This window comes from Bufo bufo, chromosome 7 (assembly GCF_905171765.1).
Source record: "Bufo bufo chromosome 7, aBufBuf1.1, whole genome shotgun sequence".
Lineage (NCBI taxonomy): Eukaryota > Metazoa > Chordata > Amphibia > Anura > Bufonidae > Bufo > Bufo bufo.
This window is the reverse complement of record NC_053395.1, coordinates 175,121,904-175,146,113: the sequence shown is the minus strand read 5'-3', so window position 1 is coordinate 175,146,113 and position 24,210 is coordinate 175,121,904. Positions and strand designations below refer to the sequence as shown.

At 42.7% G+C, this 24,210-nt stretch overlaps 1 protein-coding gene across 2 annotated transcripts in view; it reads left to right on the top strand.

Annotated features, from left to right (window-relative positions):
* Positions 1 to 14,095, top strand: part of ITPRID2 (ITPR interacting domain containing 2) — an 87,852-nt gene extending 73,757 nt beyond the window's left edge. For both annotated transcript variants that reach the window (XM_040439489.1, XM_040439491.1), the window contains 7 exons: positions 89 to 163; positions 242 to 369; positions 1,159 to 1,309; positions 1,410 to 1,478; positions 3,152 to 3,580; positions 5,449 to 5,562; positions 13,585 to 14,095. In XM_040439489.1, the coding sequence (XP_040295423.1) occupies positions 89 to 163; positions 242 to 369; positions 1,159 to 1,309; positions 1,410 to 1,478; positions 3,152 to 3,580; positions 5,449 to 5,559 (963 nt within the window). In that variant the 3' untranslated portion in view covers positions 5,560 to 5,562; positions 13,585 to 14,095. The remainder of the gene's footprint in view (positions 1 to 88; positions 164 to 241; positions 370 to 1,158; positions 1,310 to 1,409; positions 1,479 to 3,151; positions 3,581 to 5,448; positions 5,563 to 13,584) is intronic.
* Positions 14,096 to 24,210: the final 10,115 nt, after the last annotated feature.

Sequence of the window (24,210 nt, the reverse complement as noted above, 5' to 3'; positions counted from 1 at the left end):
AGTAAAACCAGTGTAAGTAAATCTGTTTCACCTAAGAAATTGAAATGTTCAAATATATATATTATATTATATACATTTATTTCTTTAGCATCCCGGGATTCGTGGGCATGACTTGACATCCGGTGGTTACAGCCAGAAATCCTCTATTCTGTCGCTTTACGAAGTAAGTTCTTTCCTTCTCTGTTTTGGTTACTTACACAAAGTATTTTTGAAAAGTGTATAATTGTACGTTGTGCTTCAGAATACGTTCCAGGAGCTGCAGATCATGAGAAGAAGCCTAAATCTATTCCGTACCCAAATGATGGACTTGGAACTAAACATGCTACGACAGCAGACCATGGTCTATCCGCATCTAACCGAAGAAGAGAGGTGAATTTTTCATTCCAGGCAAAAAATAATCCGTTTTTAGTCCCCAGCAACCTGCAGATTGAATCAAAAAGGAATTTGCTCCATCATTCGTTGTCACCTGCCTCCCAAAATATCAAAATTTCTCGCAGAGTTGTTTCAATTTGCAGAAGCCACAATTTGCGAAAAGACCTGTATTAAAGATTACTGAAGGACAGCGTGACCCCATATTTTGTGGGTACAATGTAATGGCTCTGTTGAACCCTAAGTTTGTATGGAGCCATAATATGGTCTTGTGCATGAATCCTTAGGTTTTGTCCCAAGAAATGTGTGCTGGGCTTAATTGAAGCAATGACTGGAATAAAGAACTTTGTATCAGGATGCCTTGGGATTTACCAGCAGTGGGAACTCTGGAGGACACCAGGCTCTTTTGACCTTGTCTGACTAAGGACTCATACACACGGCCGTTGGATGTTTTGCGGTCGGCAAAACACGAATATTGGCTGTGTGCATTCTGCAAAACGGGAGGGCAGGCCCCCTAATAGAACAGTCCTATTGTCTGGAATATGGACAATGGGGCATGGTCTATTTTTTTTTTGCAGAACGTCCATGTGGACATTTGCACATGAAATGCACAGTCACTCCCGTGTTTGTTTGTTTTTTGCGGACCCCAGGCTGCAAAAAAAAAAAAAAGGAATAGTTTCAGAAATTTTTGTGCATGAACCCTATCGGAGGCCTATGGGCCTTGTTTAGTGGGTATGTCAGAAGGTTTACCAGTGGCCTAAGTTTGCTAAGACCTGTCTTGTGTTTTAGGTATGAAGCTGATCAGCTGCAAGGTTTAAGGAACTCTGTACGGATTGAGCTGCAGGAGTTGGAGCTACAGCTGGATGAACGGCTTCTGACACTTGAAGAACAGCTTCGGAGTTTTCAGGTTTCCTCTCCTTTTCAACGCCAAGCAGCAGTGGTACAGTTTTTTTTTCTTTTAACAATACTGTCTTCCCAATTTCTTAATTGCATTACATTAGTCACAAGAAACTGTTTCTTTAATTATGCTTTCTTCGTAGGGAATGTATGGTGGAAGAGGAAGTACAGACAGTTTGGTGTTCTCCTCTGGGCTGAATGTCATGGAGCCAGTAAGAACTTTTTTTGCCTTTTTATTAGTGTCTGCATGTCACTTTTTAGGTGAAAAAAATGTCTCTGAATACCAAAGAATGACTTATGGGAATTTCAGAGGTTTGTGTAAAACGTTCTTACTATGTTTTAACCCTTCAAGGTCCAGGCCCATTTTTGGTTTTGCATTTTAATTTTAATTATTATATTTTTTTTTTTCCGTTCATACAGCCTTGTAAGGGCTTATTTTTCAGGATAAGTTGTATTTTTCAATGGCCCCATTTAAATTGCCATTGGAAAGAAATCCGTATGACTTTTTGATCACTGCTGTTCAATTTTTATTTTTTTTTGGGGGGAGAGACTAAAAAACGGTGAATTGACATTTTCAGACTCAACGATACCTGATATGTTAAATTTTTTTATATATATTTTTTTTTATATGTAAAATTGGGAAGGGTGGATGATTTAAACGTAATATTTTAAAGGGAGTCTTTCACCTAAAATCACCATTATAGAACACTAACATCAGGATCTCCATTACATTCCCCATAATAGAATGCTACCTTCCATATTGCTGTCCATCGCCTATTTTCTCAGAAAAACACTTTTATTCAATGTTTAATTTAGCTTCTGAAGGTGCCCAGGGGCTGCATTCATGCGGCCGGTGCCCAGGCCCCTTGTCGCTTTTCATACGAAACCCCTCCCCTTTCACCCCTCTGGCCCGCCCTAGGTTCTTCTGATTACATCCTTCTCTTGGTGACAAATCCAGCGCCGTTCAACAGATTTGCAGCGCATGCGCTTTAAACGCTCTTGGGGAATGAAGTGCACAGGCACGGCTAACCTGTTGAACAGCGCTGGCGCTGGATTTCTCACTTAGAGGAGGACGTAATCAGAAGAACTTAGGGCGTGCCAGAGGGGTGAAAGGGGAGCGGTTTCGTATGAACGCCGAGGGGCCTGGGCACCTATAGAAGCTAATTAACATATTGAATAAGAGAAAATCTGTGATGGACAGCAATATGGAAGGTAGCATTCTAATATGGGGAATGTAATGGAGATCCTGATGTTAGTGTTCTATAATGGTGATTTTTTTTAGGTGAAGGACTCCCTTTTAATGTTTTACTTTTTACACAATAACTTTTAACCCCCTTAGGAGGCTAGATCCTGGGGTCTTTTAATCTCCTGTCCAATTCACCCTAATAAGGATTCTATTAGGGTGAATGGGATCCTGACACGCTCCCTCCTGAGCTGTGTCTTGTGCACATCTTAGCAGGAAGCTTACCATGGGTGGCCTGGGAAGCTTCAGATGTTTCCAGGCTGCCATGATAACCAATCGGAGCTCTGCGATGTCACTGCAGGGCCTCCAATTTGATGGCAGAGGGAGCCGCATCTTACCTCACAGACCCCTTGATTGATTTTGATTGCGGCATCTGAGGGGTTAAATGACAGGGTTCTGCGTGGTCCCCTTTATTGCAGCCGGGTGCCTGCTGTATTATACAGCCGGCACCCGCTGCTTATGGAGGGGCTCATACATTCCCCCAGCCACTGTGACGTACCGGTACGTCATGGTGGCTGAAGGGGTTAATCACCTAAAATGCTGTTTTGAAGGAATATCCTTTTGGAATAACATCTGGTTGAGATTGCCCATGCCATGCTAAAATATCATTTTGTTTTAACTCGTGTTTGTATTCCTGTATAGGTAAATGAGCTGATTCGGGAGCAGAGCCATCTAAAATCAGAGCTGGGCTTAGAAGACTCAAGACTGGATCATGGTGCCGATCGTTGTGAATCTGTTTTATCCCAAGCACCTTCTGATTCCTCCTCTGTTTGCTCCACTCCACATAAACATAGGAAAGGTCCACTAAAATCTTCAGACTCTGTTGATAAATTCAAAGCCCATACGCCGCCCGGTAAATCTGTATATCGTGCTACTGTAGCCTTGACTCCAAGTCCTCCGACCAGAGCTGGAGGCAGTCAAAGTTTTGCAGATGAATCGCCTGAAGGACCTAAAAGCTTGAAATTGGAGCCTGCGGAAAAGAGAGAGACTGAATTTTACTCGCCTGTTGCTGAAGGAGGTTCACGTTGGAGTCCTGAAGAAAACCAAGAATTGCAACAAGTAATCCGGGAGGTAGGTCACTGTCACTCAGTCATGAGTTCAGCGATGGTTATATGGCTCGATACATGCCGCTGTCTAGCTTACTACTGAAGGTTACATAATAAGAGATAATATTATAAGATTATAATAATTATGTATCCTGCGCTCATCAGCTACAGAGTAGGTGCAGACCCTTAAAATAAATGCTGTATATGAGCAGTTTGGAACCGTTTGCTTAGTGATTCTGCAAGAAAATATCTGAAGGATTCCAGTGTGATTCAGTGGGTCTCTGGTGTCCATACGGTCTTGATTCCTTGCTCTTCTTTTCATGGCCGTCTTGCCTCTGTCTTTATATAAAGATAATCAGGAGAGTGAGAAATGCATAAACGATCAATGATTTCTCATTTGAAGAGAAGCGGCCTATTAACACGCATCACTTTCCCACATGATCATGTAAAAATAATGAACATTTTTAAAACTGGAATTTTAATACTATAGATTAAAATATTTCTTTCACTAAAGGAAAGCGCCTTGGACTGGTGTTTACGGGCTCGTAGTGATACTTTGCGTAAGAGAGTTGTTTACTGGTGGGAGGCTGATCTGCATCATTCTTGGTGGAAGAATGTGTAATATCGTAGGCGTTTTGTTCTCTGCTAATTTGAATCCAAGTCTGGCTAGTAGGTGACAGAAGAAATGTGATGTGGTTACTACATGGTTCTCCTTGTTCCAGGCCTGGCCGAAACAGTGTCTCATTCATCTCTCCGATCGCGTGTCAGTGTTTGGGTGGCATGCATGATTGTAGCGAGTGACCTGGGCACTGCCTACTCTGTACGCACACACTGATGAAGTCATAGAGCGTATATGATCAGAGTTATAACCATTCATTCCTATTTCAGCTGCTACTCAGTAATTTTCCGCCAAAATATGGTGCCAATCTCCCTTGAGCGCAAAGGCTTGGACAGGTTAAAGTCCAGAAGCTTTGGGAATGAGCGCTTTTAGCCAACAAGCATATACCAGGTCATACCCCACCCCCGTAACCTGTCATCTGCTGCAACCGGAGCATATTTAGGCCACTTTTCAACATCTCGGGTTTTAATAAAGGTGCAATACCTCAAGCACCCGGTAGACATGATGTTTTTCTAATTCTGTACAACCCATTAGAAGCTGCTCAACAGTTTAGAAATCTCAAGACCATCAATGGAGATCCATGCCAAAACATTGTCCTCATGTGAATTAGACTGGATATCTTAAATTCTCTCCGGGAAATGCTGCAAGAAATGTTTGGATGCAGTGAAAACAAATGGTGGTTTCCAAGAAAGCCACTTGTATGTTTGCACATAATATAGACATTTCTGTAGGCTGAGGCCAGTTTCACACGAGCGTATTCAGTCCGGGAAACGCGCTCCATGTGTGAGCAGTATTTCCTGGCCTAAACACTGCTTCTCTGAAGTGAACTTGCAGCGTCATCATTTATGGTCTACTGAACCGCAGTAACAGCATTGTGCCAGTACAGTTTAGTAGGCCCACAGTGAGATAGGAGTTCACAGCATCATAAGTCATTATCGTGCTGCATGCTCACTTCAGAGGGGCAGTGTTCAGTTTGAATATACTAATGTAAAACTGGCCAAAAACAGTTTACCAGTCGTGTTTAGCTAGATAAATTTGGCTGAAGTAGTTAGGACCCGATCTGTGAACTCGGCATTGTCCTGGAGCCGCAGGTGCATCCACCCATGAACACTCATCACTGTTTATTCTAGTGCCATGATCTCTGTGTGAGATGAGCGTTCCCTAGTGATTGCCTTCTGCAAACTTACATTTACTCATGCGTGTCCCCAATTGTTGACCTACGATCATTTGATAGGATTATTACTAATTGGACAAAAAAAAAAATCTCTTTTAAGATTAAAGAAGCCATTGTTGGGGACATTCGACGAGAAATAGTAAGTGGACTGCTGGCAGCCGTATCTTCTCCAGTGCGATCAATGGACGGAAAGAATGATGGGAGGATTTAAAGGGTAAGTTGCTGTGATGCTTCACCTCTTTACCAAATGTATAGTTCATTAGTTTTTCTAAAGTGAAACAGAAGAGAGACAGTGGAGAAAGTATTAACCGATATGTGTTGCTAGCTCCACCTCCAACCGGACACACTTGGTTAATGATATGAATATGGAAACCATGCTAACGACTGTACTGTGTAATAGGGTCCAGTCACACGTCCGCATGAATGGGTTCACATCCATTCTGCAATTTTGCGGAACGGGTGCGGACCCATTCATTTCAATAGGGCCAGCAAAAGAAGCGGACAGCCATGGCTGCGAATAGGCATTTCTATCATAGTGCCGGCCATTTGCGGACGTGTGAATGGGCCCATACTGTGTTTTTCTGTTGTGCAGTGTACTGGGACTGATCAGTCCCCTTAACCTGTGCTGCATGTACCCTGAGAGAGGTACGAGACATATCCCCAGGTACTCAAAGTATAAGCACAGTGTGGTTTTAATGGACAGCACTATGACGTCACTTGTTTTGAGATTTTGTGATGTCAACAATGCAGCAACAAAAGGAGTCCGATTAACCACTTCCCGCCACGCTAACGCCGAAAGGCGTCATTTCTGCGGCGCTCCCAGGTCACACTAACGCCAATAGGCGTCATCTCGCGTGAGCCGAGATTTCCTGTGAACGCGCGCACACAGGCGCGCGCGCTCACAGGAACGGAAGGTAAGAGAGTTGATCTCCAGCCTGCCAGCGGCGATCGTTCGCTGGCAGGCTGGAGATGTGTTTTTTTTAACCCCTAACAGGTATATTAGACGCTGTTTTGATAACAGCGTCTAATATACCTGCTACCTGGTCCTCTGGTGGTCCCCTTTGTTTGGATCGACCACCAGAGGACACAGGTAGCTCAGTAAAGTAGCACCAAGCACCACTACACTACACTACACCCCCCCCCCCCGTCACTTATTAACCCCTTATTAGCCCCTGATCACCCCATATAGACTCCCTGATTACCCCCCTGTCATTGATTACCCCCCTGTCATTGATTACCCCCCTGTAAAGCTCCATTCAGACGTCCGCATGATTTTTACGGATCCACTGATAGATGGATCGGATCCGCAAAACGCATCCGGACGTCTGAATGAAGCCTTACAGGGGCGTGATCAATGACTGTGGTGATCACCCCATATAGACTCCCTGATCACCCCCCTGTCATTGATTACACCCCTGTCATTGATCACCCCCCTGTAAAGCTCCATTCAGACGTCCGCATGATTTTTACGGATGCACTGATAGATGGATCCGATCCGCAAAACGCATCCGGACGTCTGAATGAAGCCTTACAGGGGCATGATCAATGACTGTGGTGATCACCCCATATAGACTCCCTGATCACCCCCCTGTAAAGCTCCATTCAGATGTCCGCATGATTTTTACGGATGCACTGATAGATGGATCCGATCCGCAAAACGCATCCGGACGTCTGAATGAAGCCTTACAGGGGCATGATCAATGACTGTGGTGATCACCCCATATAGACTCCCTGATCACCCCCCTGTAAAGCTCCATTCAGATGTCCGCATGATTTTTACGGATGCACTGATAGATGGATCGGATCCGCAAAACGCATCCGGACGTCTGAATGAAGCCTTACAGGGGCATGATCAATGACTGTGGTGATTACCCCCCTGTAAAGCTCCATTCAGATGTCCGCATGATTTTTACGGATGCACTGATAGATGGATCGGATCCGCAAAACGCATCCGGACGTCTGAATGAAGCCTTACAGGGGCGTGATCAATGACTGTGGTGATCACCCCATATAGACTCCCTGATCACCCCCCCTGTCATTGATTACCCCCCTGTCATTGATTACCCCCCTGTAAAGCTCCATTCAGACGTCCGCATGATTTGTACGGATGCACTGATAGATGGATCGGATCCGCAAAACGCATCCGGACGTCTGAATGAAGCCTTACAGGGGCGTGATCAATGACTGTGGTGATCACCCCATATAGACTCCCTGATCACCCCCCTGTAAAGCTCCATTCAGATGTCCGCATGATTTTTACGGATGCACTGATAGATGGATCCGATCCGCAAAACGCATCCGGACGTCTGAATGAAGCCTTACAGGGGCATGATCAATGACTGTGGTGATCACCCCATATAGACTCCCTGATCACCCCCCTGTAAAGCTCCATTCAGATGTCCGCATGATTTTTACGGATGCACTGATAGATGGATCGGATCCGCAAAACGCATCCGGACGTCTGAATGAAGCCTTACAGGGGCATGATCAATGACTGTGGTGATTACCCCCCTGTAAAGCTCCATTCAGATGTCCGCATGATTTTTACGGATGCACTGATAGATGGATCGGATCCGCAAAACGCATCCGGACGTCTGAATGAAGCCTTACAGGGGCGTGATCAATGACTGTGGTGATCACCCCATATAGACTCCCTGATCACCCCCCCTGTCATTGATTACCCCCCTGTCATTGATTACCCCCCTGTAAAGCTCCATTCAGACGTCCGCATGATTTTTACGGATGCACTGATAGATGGATCGGATCCGCAAAACGCATCCGGACGTCTGAATGAAGCCTTACAGGGGCGTGATCAATGACTGTGGTGATCACCCCATATAGACTCCCTGATCACCCCCCTGTCATTGATCACCCCCCCTGTCATTGATCACCCCCCTGTCATTGATCACCCCCCTGTCATTGATCACCCCCCTGTAAGGCTCCATTCAGACATTTTTTTGGCCCAAGTTAGCGGAATTATTATTATTTTTTTCTTACAAAGTCTCATATTCCACTAACTTGTGTCAAAAAATAAAATCTCACATGAACTCACCATACCCCTCACGGAAACCAAATGCGTAAAATTTTTTAGACATTTATATTCCATACTTCTTCTCACGCTTTAGGGCCCCTAGAATGCCAGGGCAGTATAAATACCCCACATGTGACCCCATTTCGGAAAGAAGACACCCCCAGGTATTCCGTGAGGGGCATATTGAGTCCATGAAAGATTGAAATTTTTGTCCCAAGTTAGCGGAACGGGAGACTTTGTGAGAAAAAAATTAAAAATATCAATTTCCGCTAACTTGTGCCAAAAAAAAAAAATTTCTATGAACTCGCCATGCCCCTCATTGAATACCTTGGGGTGTCTTCTTTCCAAAATGGGGTCACATGTGGGGTATTTATACTGCCCTGGCATTCTAGGGGCCCCAAAGCGTGAGAAGAAGTCTGGTATCCAAATGTCTAAAAATGCCCTCCTAAAAGGAATTTGGGCACCTTTGCGCATCTAGGCTGCAAAAAAGTGTCACACATCTGGTATCGCCGTACTCAGGAGAAGTTGGGGAATGTGTTTTGGGGTGTCATTTTACATATACCCATGCTGGGTGAGAGAAATATCTTGGTCAAATGCCAACTTTGTATAAAAAAATGGGAAAAGTTGTCTTTTGCCAAGATATTTCTCTCACCCAGCATGGGTATATGTAAAATGACACCCCAAAACACATTCCCCAACTTCTCCTGAATACGGCGATACCACATGTGTGACACTTTTTTGCAGCCTAGGTGGGCAAAGGGGCCCACATTCCAAAGAGCACCTTTAGGATTTCACAGGTCATTTACCTACTTACCACACATTAGTGCCCCTGGAAAATGCCAGGGCAGTATAACTACCCAACAAGTGACCCCATTTTGGAAAGAAGACACCCCAAGGTATTCCGTGAGGGGCATGGCGAGTTCCTAGAATTTTTTATTTTTTGTCACAAGTTAGTGGAAAATGATGATTTTTTTTTTTTTTTTTTTTTTCATACAAAGTCTCATATTCCACTAACTTGTGACAAAAAATAAAAACTTCCATGAACTCACTATGCCCATCAGCGAATACCTTGGGGTCTCTTCTTTCCAAAATGGGGTCACTTGTGGGGTAGTTATACTGCCCTGGCATTCTAGGGGCCCAAATGTGTGGTAAGGAGTTTGAAATCAAATTCTGTAAAAAATGACCTGTGAAATCCGAAAGGTGCTCTTTGGAATATGGGCCCCTTTGCCCACCTAGGCTGCAAAAACGTGTCACACATCTGGTATCCCCGTACTCAGGAGAAGGTGGGGAATGTGTTTTGGGGTGTCATTTTACATATACCCATGCTGGGTGAGAGAAATATCTTGGCAAAAGACAACTTTTCCCATTTTTTTTATACAAAGTTGGCATTTGACCAAGATATTTATCTCACCCAGCATGGGTATATGTAAAAAGACACCCCAAAACACATTCCTCAACTTCTCCTGAATACAGAGATACCAGATGTGTGACACGTTTTTGCAGCCTAGGTGGGCAAAGGGGCCCATATTCCAAAGAGCACCTTTCGGATTTCACTGGTCATTTTTTGCAGAATTTGATTTCAAACTCCTTACCACACATTCGGGCCCCTAGAATGCCAGGGCAGTATAACTACCCCACAAGTGACCCCATTTTGGAAAGAAGAGACCCCAAGGTATTCGCTGATGGGCATAGTGAGTTCATGGAAGTTTTTATTTTTTGTCACAAGTTAGTGGAATATGAGACTTTGTATGAAAAAAAAAAAAAAAAAAAAAATCATCATTTTCCACTAACTTGTGACAAAAAATAAAAAATTCTAGGAACTTGCCATGCCCCTCACGGAATACCTTGGGGTGTCTTCTTTCCAAAATGGGGTCACTTGTGGGGTAGTTATACTGCCCTGGCATTCTAGGGACCCGAATGTGTGGTAAGGAGTTTGAAATCAAATTCTGTAACAAATGACCTGTGAAATCCGAAAGGTGCTCTTTGGAATATGGGCCCCTTTGCCCACCTAGGCTGCAAAAAAGTGTCACACATCTGGTATTGCCGTACTCAGGAGAAGGTGGGGAATGTGTTTTGGGGTGTCATTTTACATATACCCATGCTGGGTGAGAGAAATATCTTGGCAAAAGACAACTTTTCCCATTTTTTTATACAAAGTTGGCATTTGACCAAGATATTTATCCCACCCAGCATGGGTATATGTAAAAAGACACCCCAAAACACATTCCTCAACTTCTCCTGAATACAGAGATACCAGATGTGTGACACTTTTTTGCAGCCTAGGTGGGCAAAGGGGCCCATATTCCAAAGAGCACCTTTCGGATTTCACAGGTCATTTTTTACAGAATTTGATTTCAAACTCCTTACCACACATTTGGGCCCCTAGAATGCCAGGGCAGTATAACTACCCCACAAGTGACCCCATTTTGGAAAGAAGAGACCCCAAGGTATTTCGTGATGGGCATAGTGAGTTCATAAAAGTTTTTATTTTTTGTCACAAGTTAGTGGAATATGAGACTTTGTAAGAAAAAAAAAAAAAAAAAAAAAATCATCATTTTCCGCTAACTTGTGACAAAAAATAAAAAGTTCTATGAACTCACTATGCCCATCAGCGAATACCTTAGGGTGTGTACTTTCCGAAATGGGGTCATTTGTGGGGTGTTTGTACTGTCTGGCCATTGTAGAACCTCAGGAAACATGACAGGTGCTCAGAAAGTCAGAGCTGCTTCAAAAAGCGGAAATTCACATTTTTGTACCATAGTTTGTAAACGCTATAACTTTTACCCAAACCATTTTTTTTTTACCCAAACATTTTTTTTTTATCAAAGACATGTAGAACTATAAATTTAGAGCAAAATTTCTATATGGATCTCGTTTTTTTTGCAAAATTTTACAACTGAAAGTGAAAAATGTCATTTTTTTGCAAAAAAATCGTTAAATTTCGATTAATAACAAAAAAAGTAAAAATGTCAGCAGCAATGAAATACCACCAAATGAAAGCTCTATTAGTGAGAAGAAAAGGAGGTAAAATTCATTTGGGTGGTAAGTTGCATGACCGAGCAATAAACGGTGAAAGTAGTGTAGTGCCGATTTGTAAAAAAGGGCCTGGTCTTTAGGGGGGTATAAACCTGTGGTCCTTAAGTGGTTAAAAACAAGACCTGGATAAATAAAAATGAAAAACATAACTTTTACTAATTATGATTAAAATAGTATGAAGGATTGCGGTGAAATATATATAAATATGGAACAATACAGTCTGCGCCTATGGATGATATTTCCCAGAAAAATGGTCTTACCAGATCTAGAAACATGGACTGTAACTTGTATCTATGCAGTATCGTCCTTTGAGGATTTTGAGGAAGCGAGTGCTTGCATCACAGTTGTTTCCCAAGGGACATGGATTACAATACCCTAGATGAAAACCCTACCTACAAAGGGGGTAGGGGGCTAGTAGTCCCTGCCTAATAGTATACAGAGCACCTGTCCCGGTAGGGGCGACCCCGTCGGGAACCTGTCCCTGAATGGGGCCTAAAGCCCCATCTTTCTCCCTCACTTAATGTCCTGACATGCCATGTTTCATTCCTAAACGGGACTCCTCAGGGGATATATAAGTGGAGAATGTGCTTTTAGTAATAAGTAATGCAAGCACAATGAGGACAACAATGTCCCAGGCAATGGCATCAAAAAGGACAGTGGTCCGTGCCTTGGTAGGTGGATTAAGAAGTTGTGGGGAAATGTCCCCAACAATTTCTGGTCACCGCTGGTCTGACTAGGTTGAGGGTGGAATATGTTATCTGCAAGGTAATCCTTAGAGTAGGTGTAGAATTGGGATAACGGTGTGACAGCTCTATTGTTCTCTTGATAGGCCTAGATAAAAGATGCCTACAGTAGAATAGTGCATTTACCGGTGTGATGCTTTGAGTGACACACTGCCCCCCTCTCTGGCCAGAGTGATGGCGTAATGGGGAGTGTTTTCCGGGCATCTGGTATTGATGACCTATCCTCAGGATAAGTAATTTATATCCAATTGGTGAGAGTCTGACACCCCACACCCCCACTGATCAGCTGTTCCCTGAAGCTAGTGTTAAACAAAGCGAGCTTAGGATGCTATATCCAAAGTCTCTTCATTCAAAACATAATACTACTGTACGGAGATCCGTCTCCATACAGTATTAGAATGTATGGGCTCCGATTAGCCGAAGTAAGTTATTCACGAAGTCCCGCATGACTTTGTTAAATAACTTCGGTAGTTGATTTTTAAAGTGGAAAACCACTTTAAAACTCGAAACCGAACTCTGCTTCGGTTCCAAGGTAGTAGTCGGAACCAAAGCCGGGTTCTGTTTTAAAGTGGTTTTCCACTTTTAAAATCGACAACCGAAGTTATTCAATGAAGTCACACGCAACTTCAGGAAATGGTTGATCAGTTGGGGTGTTGGACTCTCACCATTTGGATATTAATGGCCTATCCTGAGGATAGGACAACAGTATCAAGAGCCCGGAAAGCTTCTTTAAGCAAGCTTGTTTGCCTTGAACATAGAGGAAGTTAAAGAGCTAGGACAGGAAGTACATGGAGTGACTTGGGCTACTTTCACACTTTTGGCTTTGTGAGATCTGTTCAGGGATCTCACAAGCGGTCCAAAACGGATCAGTTTTGCCCTAATGCATTCTGAATGGAAAAGGATCCGCTCAGAATGCATCAGTTTGCCTCTGATCAGTCTCCATTTCGCTCTGGGAGCGGACACCAAAACACTGCCTGCAGCCTTTTGCTGTCCGCTTGACAAAACTGGGCCAACCTGATCCGTCCTGGCACAGAATGTAAGTCAATGGGGACGGAACCGTTTTCTCTGGCACAATAGAAAACTGATCCGTCCCCCATTGACTTTCAGTGGAGTTCATGACAGATCCGTCTTGGCTATGTTACAGGTAATACAACCGGATCCGTTCGTGACAGATGCATGCGGTTGTATTATTGTAACTGAACCGTTTTTGCAGATCCCTGACTGATCCACCCAAAATGAGTGTGAAAGTAACCTTAAAAAAAAAAAAAGTGGTCGGTTTTCTTGATCTAACTTTTTTTTTTGTACAAAACATAATCATAGAATAGTCTCATGTGAGATGTTTATATGTGGTAAAAATATTGATGGGAGTGTTAAGAAGCCTTAAAAAATATAAAATTAACCCTGCATTTTTTTTCTTTACCCCTAGATTGCAGGGCACACAAGTTGGTTGGACTCTTGGCAGCCTGTAAGAAGGATTTGGATGAAGCTATTGTGACAAGTTCAAGAATCCAGGAGGACTGTCTGCTGCTGAAATGATCTACTGTTTCTTTGCTATCTCCCCCCACCCCTCTAATATTTGACTATGTACTTTTTTTTTGTGTAGTTTGGGCACTTTTCTTAGCTTTCTGTCAATAAGAGAACTGTGGAGGTTTCTGACTATTTATTTTAATTTACCTGTTTGTGGATACCTTTTTTTTTTTTTTTTTTTTTTTTTTTTTTTAAACTTGAACATTTCCTTTTTTTTTCCCCTTTGTCTTAAATTTTGCCTACTTGCTAAGGGGGGAGGGAAAGAACAAATGTGCAAGGTAGTGCATTCAGGCGAAATAAAATGACTAATATTGAAGTGCGTAAAGCTTTGTTGCTGACCTCCATGAGGTATAGATTGTGCAATAGGTGATTAACTCTGAGCTTGTAAGGAACTTTTTTTTTTCTTTTTTTCTACTGCTGTGTAGTGTCACGGGTTGTGCGGACATACTCTTCCACCAATCTGGCATGGAGTGACACAACTAAGGACTAGGCCAGACGGTTGAAGTCCAGTAAACAGAATATATCACTTATGGGTCCCACTAATTAGAATGGGGCCTGTGCAGTTGAGTCTGTCCATGCCCAATGTCAGATCGGTCATGACTATGCCTGTACCACCCCTTCAGAGTAAACCAGTCACCTGCCAATAGCGGAAGGAGACATTTTGGGCACTGAATTCTTGCTAATGCAACGGGGCCATGAAAATATTGCTAAGTCATGAGGCACAAGTGTGTAGGTGACATGTACTGTATAATGTAAGCAAGCCTTTCCAAGTGCCGCCTTAGCTGTATTTTATTACCTGTGGTAGATTTCAGACATTTACTTTTTGAACTACTTTTTTTTTTTTTTGAAGGGTTTGTAAAATAACAATGTGCGTGCGTATAGGCACAATCGTAGTGCAGCATGTACTGCAATCTGTGCTTCCTTCCTCAGTACCCTCAGCTTACAACTCCAAAGATGGAGCTGCTTGGATTGACTAGTATTTAAAGAGGACCTGTCACCGCTCCGGACATGCCTATTTTAATAGTACGTGGGGAATGCATGAAGCTAACGATTCTGAAGAATCTATTCTTATGGCGCTATGTTGTGCCATTCCTTTATTACTTCTAATAGAAGTTATGAATGAATTGCCATTAGCCTTCAGTAAGGGTACAGAGGGGAGGTAACCAGTTGGGGGGGTGTACCTGCACAGTCTGAAAAATGGCAGCACTGATTGGATAGAGTCCACCCCCCTCCAACTGGTTACCTCCCCTCTGTACCCTTACTGAAGGCTAATAGCAGTTCATTCATAACTTCTAGTGCAAATAATACAGGAATGGTACACCATAGAGCCATAAGAATAGATGCTCCAGAATTGTTAGTACGTGGGAAATGCATGGATCTATTAAAACAGGACTATCAGGAGTGGTGACGGGTCCTCTTTAAGCAACTCTGTCTTTAGATCTGTAACCAGAAAGGCAATACTCCCACCTTAGTACACCTCCGGAAGTTAACTTTTTGCAGTATATATTGTACTTTAATTGTCTACAGCAGCTAGACTTTACTAAACCCCCTATTGAGTTTTTACACTGAAAGTTAAGCTTCATTCACAGGATTAGGCTACATGCACATGAACGTTGTTTGTTTCCGTGTCCGTTCTGTTTTTTATTTTTTTTGCAGATAGGATGCGGACCCATTCATAAAAAATGCGGACAGCACACCGTAGGCTGTCAGCATCAGTATGTCTGTTCCGTAGCCCTGCAAAAAAAATAGAACATGTCCTATTCTTGTCCGTTTTAGGCATTGTTACAATGGATCCGCAAAAAAAAAAAAACTGTCATCCGTGTGTATTTTTATTTTTTTGTTTTTTTGCGGCCTGCAAAACAGTCATGTACATGTAGCCTTACTTAAACCTTTGCCCGTAGCTCGTCATCTACTTTCATGTGCCATATTTTAACACTAGAACTGTTTTCTGTTCGCACAGTCTGTGTATTCCAGCGTCATTTACACATTGTAGAAGAAAGGCCGTCTTTTCTCTGAGCCCTTTATCGTTCCTTTTCCTTTAGCACCATCTGTTAATAGATGTTCAAATATTTATGTGAAATTGATGTAAAGACCAGGCATGCCGTGGCACATTGTTTGGAGCAGAAGTGTTTGTCTCATTTTTAGATTTTTTTTATTTTTTATTTTTGTTCTTATGAGCTCGAATTGGAACAATATTTGAGAATATAACTGTTGTGGAAAGTCTTAAAAATATATACATTTGTTACTCTCTACACAAGGGCTGATTTCTAAAAAAAATATTAATAAAGTATTTATTTTGCATAAAATTCGTTTTTTTGATTGTGTGCTATGCTTTCCCAGGGATTACAGTGCCTTGCAAAAGTATTCACCCCCCCACCTTGACTTTTTTCGTATTTTGTTTCATTACAGCCTTAAGTTCAATGTTTTGTTAATCTGAATTTTTTGTGATGGATCAGAACACAATAGTCTAAGTTGGTGAAGTGAAATGAGAAAAATATATAAATAAAACTATTATTTAGAAATGGAAAACAGAAAATTAGCATGTGCATATGTATTCACCCCTTTGTTAGGAAGCCCATAAAAAGCTCTGGTTCAACCAATTACCTTCAGAAGTCACATAATTAGTGACACGATGTCACCTGTGTGCAATCTAAGTGTCACATGATCTGTCATTACATATACACACCTTTCATGAAAGGCCCCAGAGGCTGTAACACCTAAGCAAGAGGCATCAATAACCAAACACTGCCATGAAGACCAAGGAACTCTCCAAACAAGTAAGGGACAATGTTGTTGAGAAGTACAAGTCAGGGTTAGTTTATACAAAAATATCCAAATCTTTGATGATCCCCAGGAGCACCATCAAATCTATCATAACCAAATGGAAAGAACATGGCACAGCAGCAAACCTGCCAAGAGACGGCCGCCCACCAAAACTCACGGACCGGGCAAGCAGGGCATTAATCAGAGATGCAGCACAGAGACCTAAGGTAACCCTGGAGGAGCTGCAGAGTTCCACAGCAGAGAATGGAATATATCTACATAGGACGACAATAAGCCGTATGCTCCATAGAGCTGGGCTTTATGGCACAGTGGCCAGAAGAAAGTCATTACTTTCAGCTAAAAACAAAAAAGGCACGTTGTGAGTTTGCGAAAAGTCATGTGGGAGACTCCCAAAATGTATGGAGGAAGGTGCTCTGGTCTGATGAGACTAAAATTGAACTTTTCGGCCATCAAAGAAAACACTGGCGCAAACCCAACACATCACCCAAAGAACACCATCCCCACAGTGAGACATGGTGGTGGCAGCATCATGCTGGGGGGATGGGAAACTGGTCAGAGTTGAGAGAAAAATGGATGGGGCTGAAGACAGGGATATTCTTTAGCAAAACCTGTACCACTCTGTGTGTGATTTGAGGCTAGGACGGAGGTTCACCTTCCAGCAGGATAATGACCCCAAACACACTGCTAAAGAAACACTTGAGTGGTTTAAGGGGAAACATGTAAATGTGTTGGAATGGCCTAGTCAAAGCCCAGATCTCAATCCAATAGAAAATCTCTGGTCAGACATAAAGATTGCTGTTCACAAGCACAAACCATCCAACTTGGAGGAGCTGGAGCAGCTTTGCAAGGAGGAATGGGCAAAAATTCCCAGTGGTAAGATGTGGCAACTGCTCATAGAGACTTATCCAAAGCGACTTGGAGCTGTGATTGCTGCAAGAGGTGGCTCTACAAAGTATTTACTTTAGGGGGGTGAATAGTTATGCACATTGATTTTTTCTGTTATTTTGTCCTATTTTGTTTGAAGGTTTTTTATTTTTTTTCGTAAAGCAAAGTTGTGGGCATGTTCTGTAAATTAAATTATGCAAATCCTCAAACAATCCATGTTAATTCAAGGTTGTGAGGCACCAAAATATGAAAAAAGTTGGTGGGGGGGGGGGAATACTTTTGCAAGGCACTGGTATATAAACAGAATTTAAATAGATTGGGATTTATTATGTTAATACAAGTTCTGTTAGCTTGTCCATATTCATAGAAGGCATCTGGACACTTCAGCAGGATCTGTTGATGTATGCGAGGGGAAGTCCTTATTCTGCCCCATAGGCAAATGGTGGGAGGGGAATCTGGTATGGTGGATTATATATTTTTATTTATTTTTTCAGCTGTGGGCTATAAACTATCAGAGGTGGCCCATCCAATAAAAAATAAATGCACAGTCAGCCGGGCATGCTTGTGATGGAGTCTGCTCAAATGAGCATTTGGCCAGCGTAAAGGTCTCTTTACACAAGACGACAGAGCAGCAGATTGTTGGGAAGGAAGCGTTCCTTCATGACAATCGCCTGCTCGTCAGTGGAGGAGACACATTTACATGCAGCGATCATCTCCAGAGTATGGGGAGTAGCAATCGCTAATGCGGTCGCTCTTCCCCATACTGACAAGTTGTTTGCCGGCAGCACATCGTGTCGATCGAATTACCTGATGAACAAGCTTTTCTTTCGTTCATTCATTGCCAGATGATCGCTAATGAGTGTTCCTATGAACGCTTATTAGTGATTATTTTTGCGATTCTCGGCCCGTGTACGGCCTCTTTCACACGAGCGTGACGGATTGGGGCGGGTCCGGGTGCTTTCAGTGAGACTTGCACCATTTTGCAAGCAAGTTCAGTCAGTTTTGTCTGCAATTGCGCTCAGTTGTTCAGTATTTTCCGCGCGGGTGCAATGCGTTTTGATGCATTTTTCACGCGCGTGATAAAACACTGAAGGTTTACAAACAACATCTCTTAGCAACCATCAGTGAAAAACGCACTGTATCCGCACTTGCTTCCGAATGCAATGCGTTTTTCACTGAAGCCCCATTCACTTCTATGGGTCCAGGACTGCGTGAAAAACAGAATATAGAACTTGCTTCGTTTCTCACTAAAACGCAGAACTGATGCATAAAAAATAAAATAAACACTCATGTACACAGACCCATTGAAATTAATGGGCCAGGATTCAGTGCGGGTGCTATGTGTTCACGTCGGGCATTGCACCCGCGTGGAAAACTCGCTTGTGTGAAAGGGGCCTAAAGGGCCCTTAAGAAATCTTGTCTTTAGGACCTGATTATGGGACATCAATATCTATAGAAACATTTGAAAAAACAACCTAGACCATTTCTTGTTTAAGAAGGCTTAAACTTTAAGGTGTTTTCCAAGTTAAATTTGTTAATGGGCCGACTGCAGGGACACTATTAAAGGGGCGGTCCACCTTTTTATTAAATGATGACCTATCCTCGGGATAACCCATCAAAAGTGATGGTCAGGGGTTCAATTCTGCATACCTGCTATACAGCAGATCTTTCCCTTATACCTTATGTCTGTGGAGGCGCCAATCCTGGTTTTGGCTCACAATCACTGATGGAAATCACTGACGTGTGAATGAAGTTTTAGTTTTAGGTTTACACAGCCTCTTGTGCGACACTCGTCACCAGGCAAAAATTGCAGGGAAGCTGTACACACATCTTAAGTAATTGCAGCTGGAGTAAGTGAATAGGCTCACGTTGCAGCAGAGTTGGATTTTTTTTTTTGCCTTTGTCCTGGCAACTGCTTGTTAATCAACTGCTATTGTTATTGTGGTTGACTTATAACTTGGGTAAAACTCCTCAAGTGAAAATATCCCCTTCTACCCTGGACCAGTTTTCACCTTCCTGCCCAGGCGATTTTTTGCAAATCTGACGTGTCACCTTATGTGGTAATAACTTTGGAACGCTTTTATCCAAGCCATTCTGAGAATGGTTTCTCGTGACACATTGTACTTCATGACAGTCATAAATTTGAGTCAATATAGTTCACCTTCATTTATGAAAAAATCCCAAATTGACCAAACATTTAGAAAAATTCACAGTTTTCTCTGCTTTTAGTCAAATCTGTTTTTATTGATAAATAACAGTCATATTGTACATAATGGATGAGCAGACCATCAAACAGTACATGTATATTATAGCATACAAACGACCACTCCCGTTCACAATGATAAACTGGAAAATCAATACTCTTAGGCCATAAGCCTGACAACACAAGTAGGTGAACAGGTACAGTCATTGCAAGCAGGTCTTTTCATTCCTTCATGTATGCATACATATGCTGAGGAAACAGAAAAATAATACAACAGACGGAAATAAACACTAAAAGAAAAAGTAACAAGTAGGTCCTGCCGACTTGACTCTCTCCTATATAGACAGGTATTATCAGCTCCTAGATCAAAGGTTAATCTGAAGCTAAAAAGTTCACTCCAGTTTTCAGTTACATTGGGTTGTCTTTAGTGCAGATCTAATGGCCCAACTTTCTCTACAGTAACTCATAGGCTGTTTAAGGTACATTCCCCCCTTTTGTAGCTAACATTATCTCTTATCTTTGGTGTATTTAATCCATGGTTCCCAGGTTTGCAAGTATTTATCTCTGCTATGACAAGACCACCCCACCAGCTCCTCCATTCTACATATGTCATCCATTTTGTCATGCCACATTTTAATTGACGGTGGATCCCTATCCTTCCATTTTGTAGGAATCAATAGCTTAGCAGCCGCTATCATATGTGTGGGCAGGTTCATTCTGTTCGGTCTAAAGACGGTCGAGGGTAGCCACAATAGAACTAACTCCGGTGTAAGCCTCAAATTCGTTAAACAAATCTGGTTAATCAGTTTTTCAATATCCACCCAAAACCCCTTCAGACCTGGACAGAACCACCAGATATGCGAAAGAGATCCCCTATGTTCTCCACACCTCCAGCAGAGGTCATCCATCCCTAACCCCATTTGGAATAGCCATTCAGGAGTCCTATACCATCTGGTGAGTATTTTCAGGGAATTTTCTTGGGTCAGAATGCATTTTGAGAATCCATGTGAATGAGTTAAAACAAATCTCCTGTCACTATCATCTAGTACACAGTTCAGTTCTTTCTCCCAAGCTTCAACATATGGTGGTAGGCAGCTATTCTTATCTCTCAACAATTGCGTATATATGAGTGATATACATTTCAGGTGTGTTTTGGGAAGCAATATATACGTTTCTAACCACGTAGGATCTGCTAGTGGAACAAGTCTGGATTTTTTGAACTTAGTACACGTGATTTCAAAATCTCTTTCCTGCAAAAAATCCCATTTTGTATTCTTTTCTTTACTAAGGGAGGTATAAAAACTTGTCTGGCTACCCAATTTCGCAAGATCTCCCACTAATACTTCTGGTAAGGACTTCCAAATGGGACTGGCTTCAACCCGAGCTGTGTTTAGTATTTGGGGTAACATTCTGAGTGGCATCAAAGGTGACAGCTTCCCCTCCCCCGTCTTATTACAAGCGAGGATAGTACTCTTTGTGATAGCACTGATCAGAGTAATCTTATCTGGCTTTTTGAAAGGAAACCACAACATATAGTCTGCTGTTTCCCCCAGTAGAGCAAGTTCCAACTCCACATGTATGGGTGGGGGTGTAGGTCTAGTCAGAGCAATCCATCTCTCTAAGTGAATGGCCTGTGTGTATTGTTCTATATCCGGAAGTGAGATCCCACCCTGTTTTCGTCTCCTAGTAAGCAGCCCAAAGGGGAGTCTAGCCTTTTTGTTCGCCCAAATATATCTCCCAATCAGGAGTCTAATTTTGGACATGTAATTCGCCGGTAAGTGTAATGGAAGCGAACAAAGGGTATATAGCAGTTGAGGGAGAACATAGGCCGTGATCACATTTTTCCTCCCTAGCCAGGACAGGAATGGTAGAGAGCCTTTTTTTAAAAAGCTCTCAATCTTTTTCAGCAGAGGAGGGAAGTTCAGACTGAACAGCAATCTAGGATTGCTAGGTATGTTTATGCCTAGGGACTTAATAGAGGTTGAGGGCCATTTAAAGGGAGTCAAATCCCTAAGTTTAGATTGCTGTGTCTGTGAAAGGGATATCCCTAATGCTTCTGATTTGTCCATATTGATCTTGAAGTTGGACAATTCCCCAAACTTTTGGAAGATATCCAAAACTTCTGTCATAGCTTCAACTGGGTCTGTTAGCAAAAGAAGCAAATCATCGGCAAACGCCGCCATTTTATGGGTAAATGTACCTAGATGTAACCCTTTAATCACCTGGTTTTGTCTAAATTTTAACAACAAGGTCTCTAAGGTAAGTACAAAGAGAGTAGGGGAAAGCGGGCATCCCTGGCGTGTACCATTGCGTATTGGGAAGGCGTCCGACAGAGTTCCATTTACCATGATACGTGCTGATGGTGAGGAGTACAGAGAAAATATGGCTCCAATAAACTGTTCAGGGAAACCAAATGCTTCTAAAGCGCTGCGCATGTAAAGCCAACTGACTCTGTCGAACGCCTTCTCCGCGTCGGTACCCAGTAGCACCAATGGAGTCTTGTTCTTTTTAGCATAGGATACAGCATGGACTACCCTACTCACATTATGCCTCCCCTCTCGTCCTGGGACAAATCCCACTTGTTCCTCCCCCACAAGCCCAGGCAGAAGCTTGGAGATTCTAGCGCTTAGCAATTTAGCCCACCACTTTAGATCAGTGTTAAGCAAGGATATTGGCCTATAGCTTCCACAGGCCTCCTGATCCTTCCCTTCCTTATGGATCACCGTTATGTGCGCTGCCTGAGCCTGTGGGGGTAGGGTCCCACCCCCTAACAGAGAGTTGCATAGACTTACAAACTGGGGAATAAGTATGTCCCTAAACTTTTTATAATACGTAATAGGAAACCCATCTGGGCCAGGACTCTTCCCCGATGGTATCGTGTCTAAAACTTTCGTCACCTCCTCTGCTGTAAAGGGTCTAAGTAGCTCCATACCATTCGCTTCTGAAATGGTAGGGATTTTAATTGAGCTCAGAAATTCCTTAATTTGTGAAGTCATACCTTGACCTGGGTTTTTGTCTTTTAAGTTGTATAAGGCCTCATAAAACTTACAAAACTCTCTGGCAATAGCGGGTGTGTTTGTGAGTCTGTTCCCCCCTGGGGCTTTTATCGCTTGTATAAAGGACCTATTCCTTTGCTGTTTAAGGAGAGCGGACATCAGCTTGGTGCTTTTATTACCGTGAAGGTAATGTTTAAAACGTAGATTCTGGAGTATTTTGGCAGTTCTGACATTGAGGATATCTTTCACTTGCTAACGTAGGGAAGCAAGGGAAGTGTACACCTCTTCAGTCTGCGACTTCTTATGCAAGCTTTCAAGCGTTGATATCTGCAGCAACAGAGAGTTCAGCTCCTTTACCCTACTCCTCTTCAACCTGGTGCCCAAACTAATAAGCTCACCTCTAATTACCTCTTTATGAGCCTCCCACAAGATGGAATTTGACACCTGATCTGAGCTATTAATCAGAAAATAATCTTCCAGCTTCTGCGAGATAACCTGTGCATGTATTGCATCATCTATTAGTGTGGTATTTAAACGCCAAGTCCAGGTTCTATGTGGCAAGTCCGCAAGCTTCATCTTCACACTAATTGGAGCGTGTTCTGAAATAACCGTGCTCTCTATCTTAGCTTCTGTGACTAATGTAAGCGCTTGGTTAGAAAGGAAAATATAGTCCAATCTCTGGTACGAATCATGTACTCTGGAGTGGAATGTATAGTCCTTATCTTCTGGGTGTAAAATCCTCCAAGCATCTGACACTCCTAAATCAGATAATGTAAGGTGGAGCCTGCGGAGCTGCTTAGCTGACAAATTCCTGGACTTAGTCGTAGTATCTTTCATAGGGTCAAAAATCATGTTCAGATCTCCTCCTATAATCAACAGACCCTCCGCAAAGGGCTTCAGGATCTCAAGCGTCCGCAGAATCCATCTAATCTGATTGTAGTTAGGGGCATATAAGTTTGCCATAGTTACGGTTGTGTTCAGGATTTTACCTTTAACCAAGAGGTATCTACCCTCTGGATCAGCAATTTTTGCTGTCATTTGAAACGGGATATCTTTCCCAATACCAATTGAAACGCCTCTCGAGGCTGATGAATGGGACGCATGTAGCCACACGGGGAAAAATCTACTGATCATATTAGGAATGCGCATATGCCTAAAATGAGTCTCCTGTATAAAGGCGATGTCAACATGCTCTTTCTTCAAAGTATGATATAATTGACTCCTCTTTTGAGGTATATTGGCGCCATTAACATTAAGGGAGTAGATCTTCATTTCAGCCATATTCAGACATACTTTTCTCTAGGTTGTCCGTAATATATATGTCAAGTAAGTCAGGACATGAAAAACAACAAACATATAAAACTATGAACATAACAAATGGGTTATAAACCCAGTAGCGTCCAGGACGCTGTGCCCCAAACGCTGGACTGAGAATCGAGGCCAGTGGGGAGGGGGGGGGGGGTAATGTGTGAGCAGATCGCACCGCTCATCTCCATCTTCTCGGTCTCTCATGCTTACAGATAATACCCCCTGGTTACAATTTTAAAACGGTAAGAGAACAGAAGGGTTAAAACATACATAATTATGTTAGTAATAAACCCCTAACTGAGCAAGGTAGCTCTACCATTACAACAATGAACATATACCTGCAAAAAAG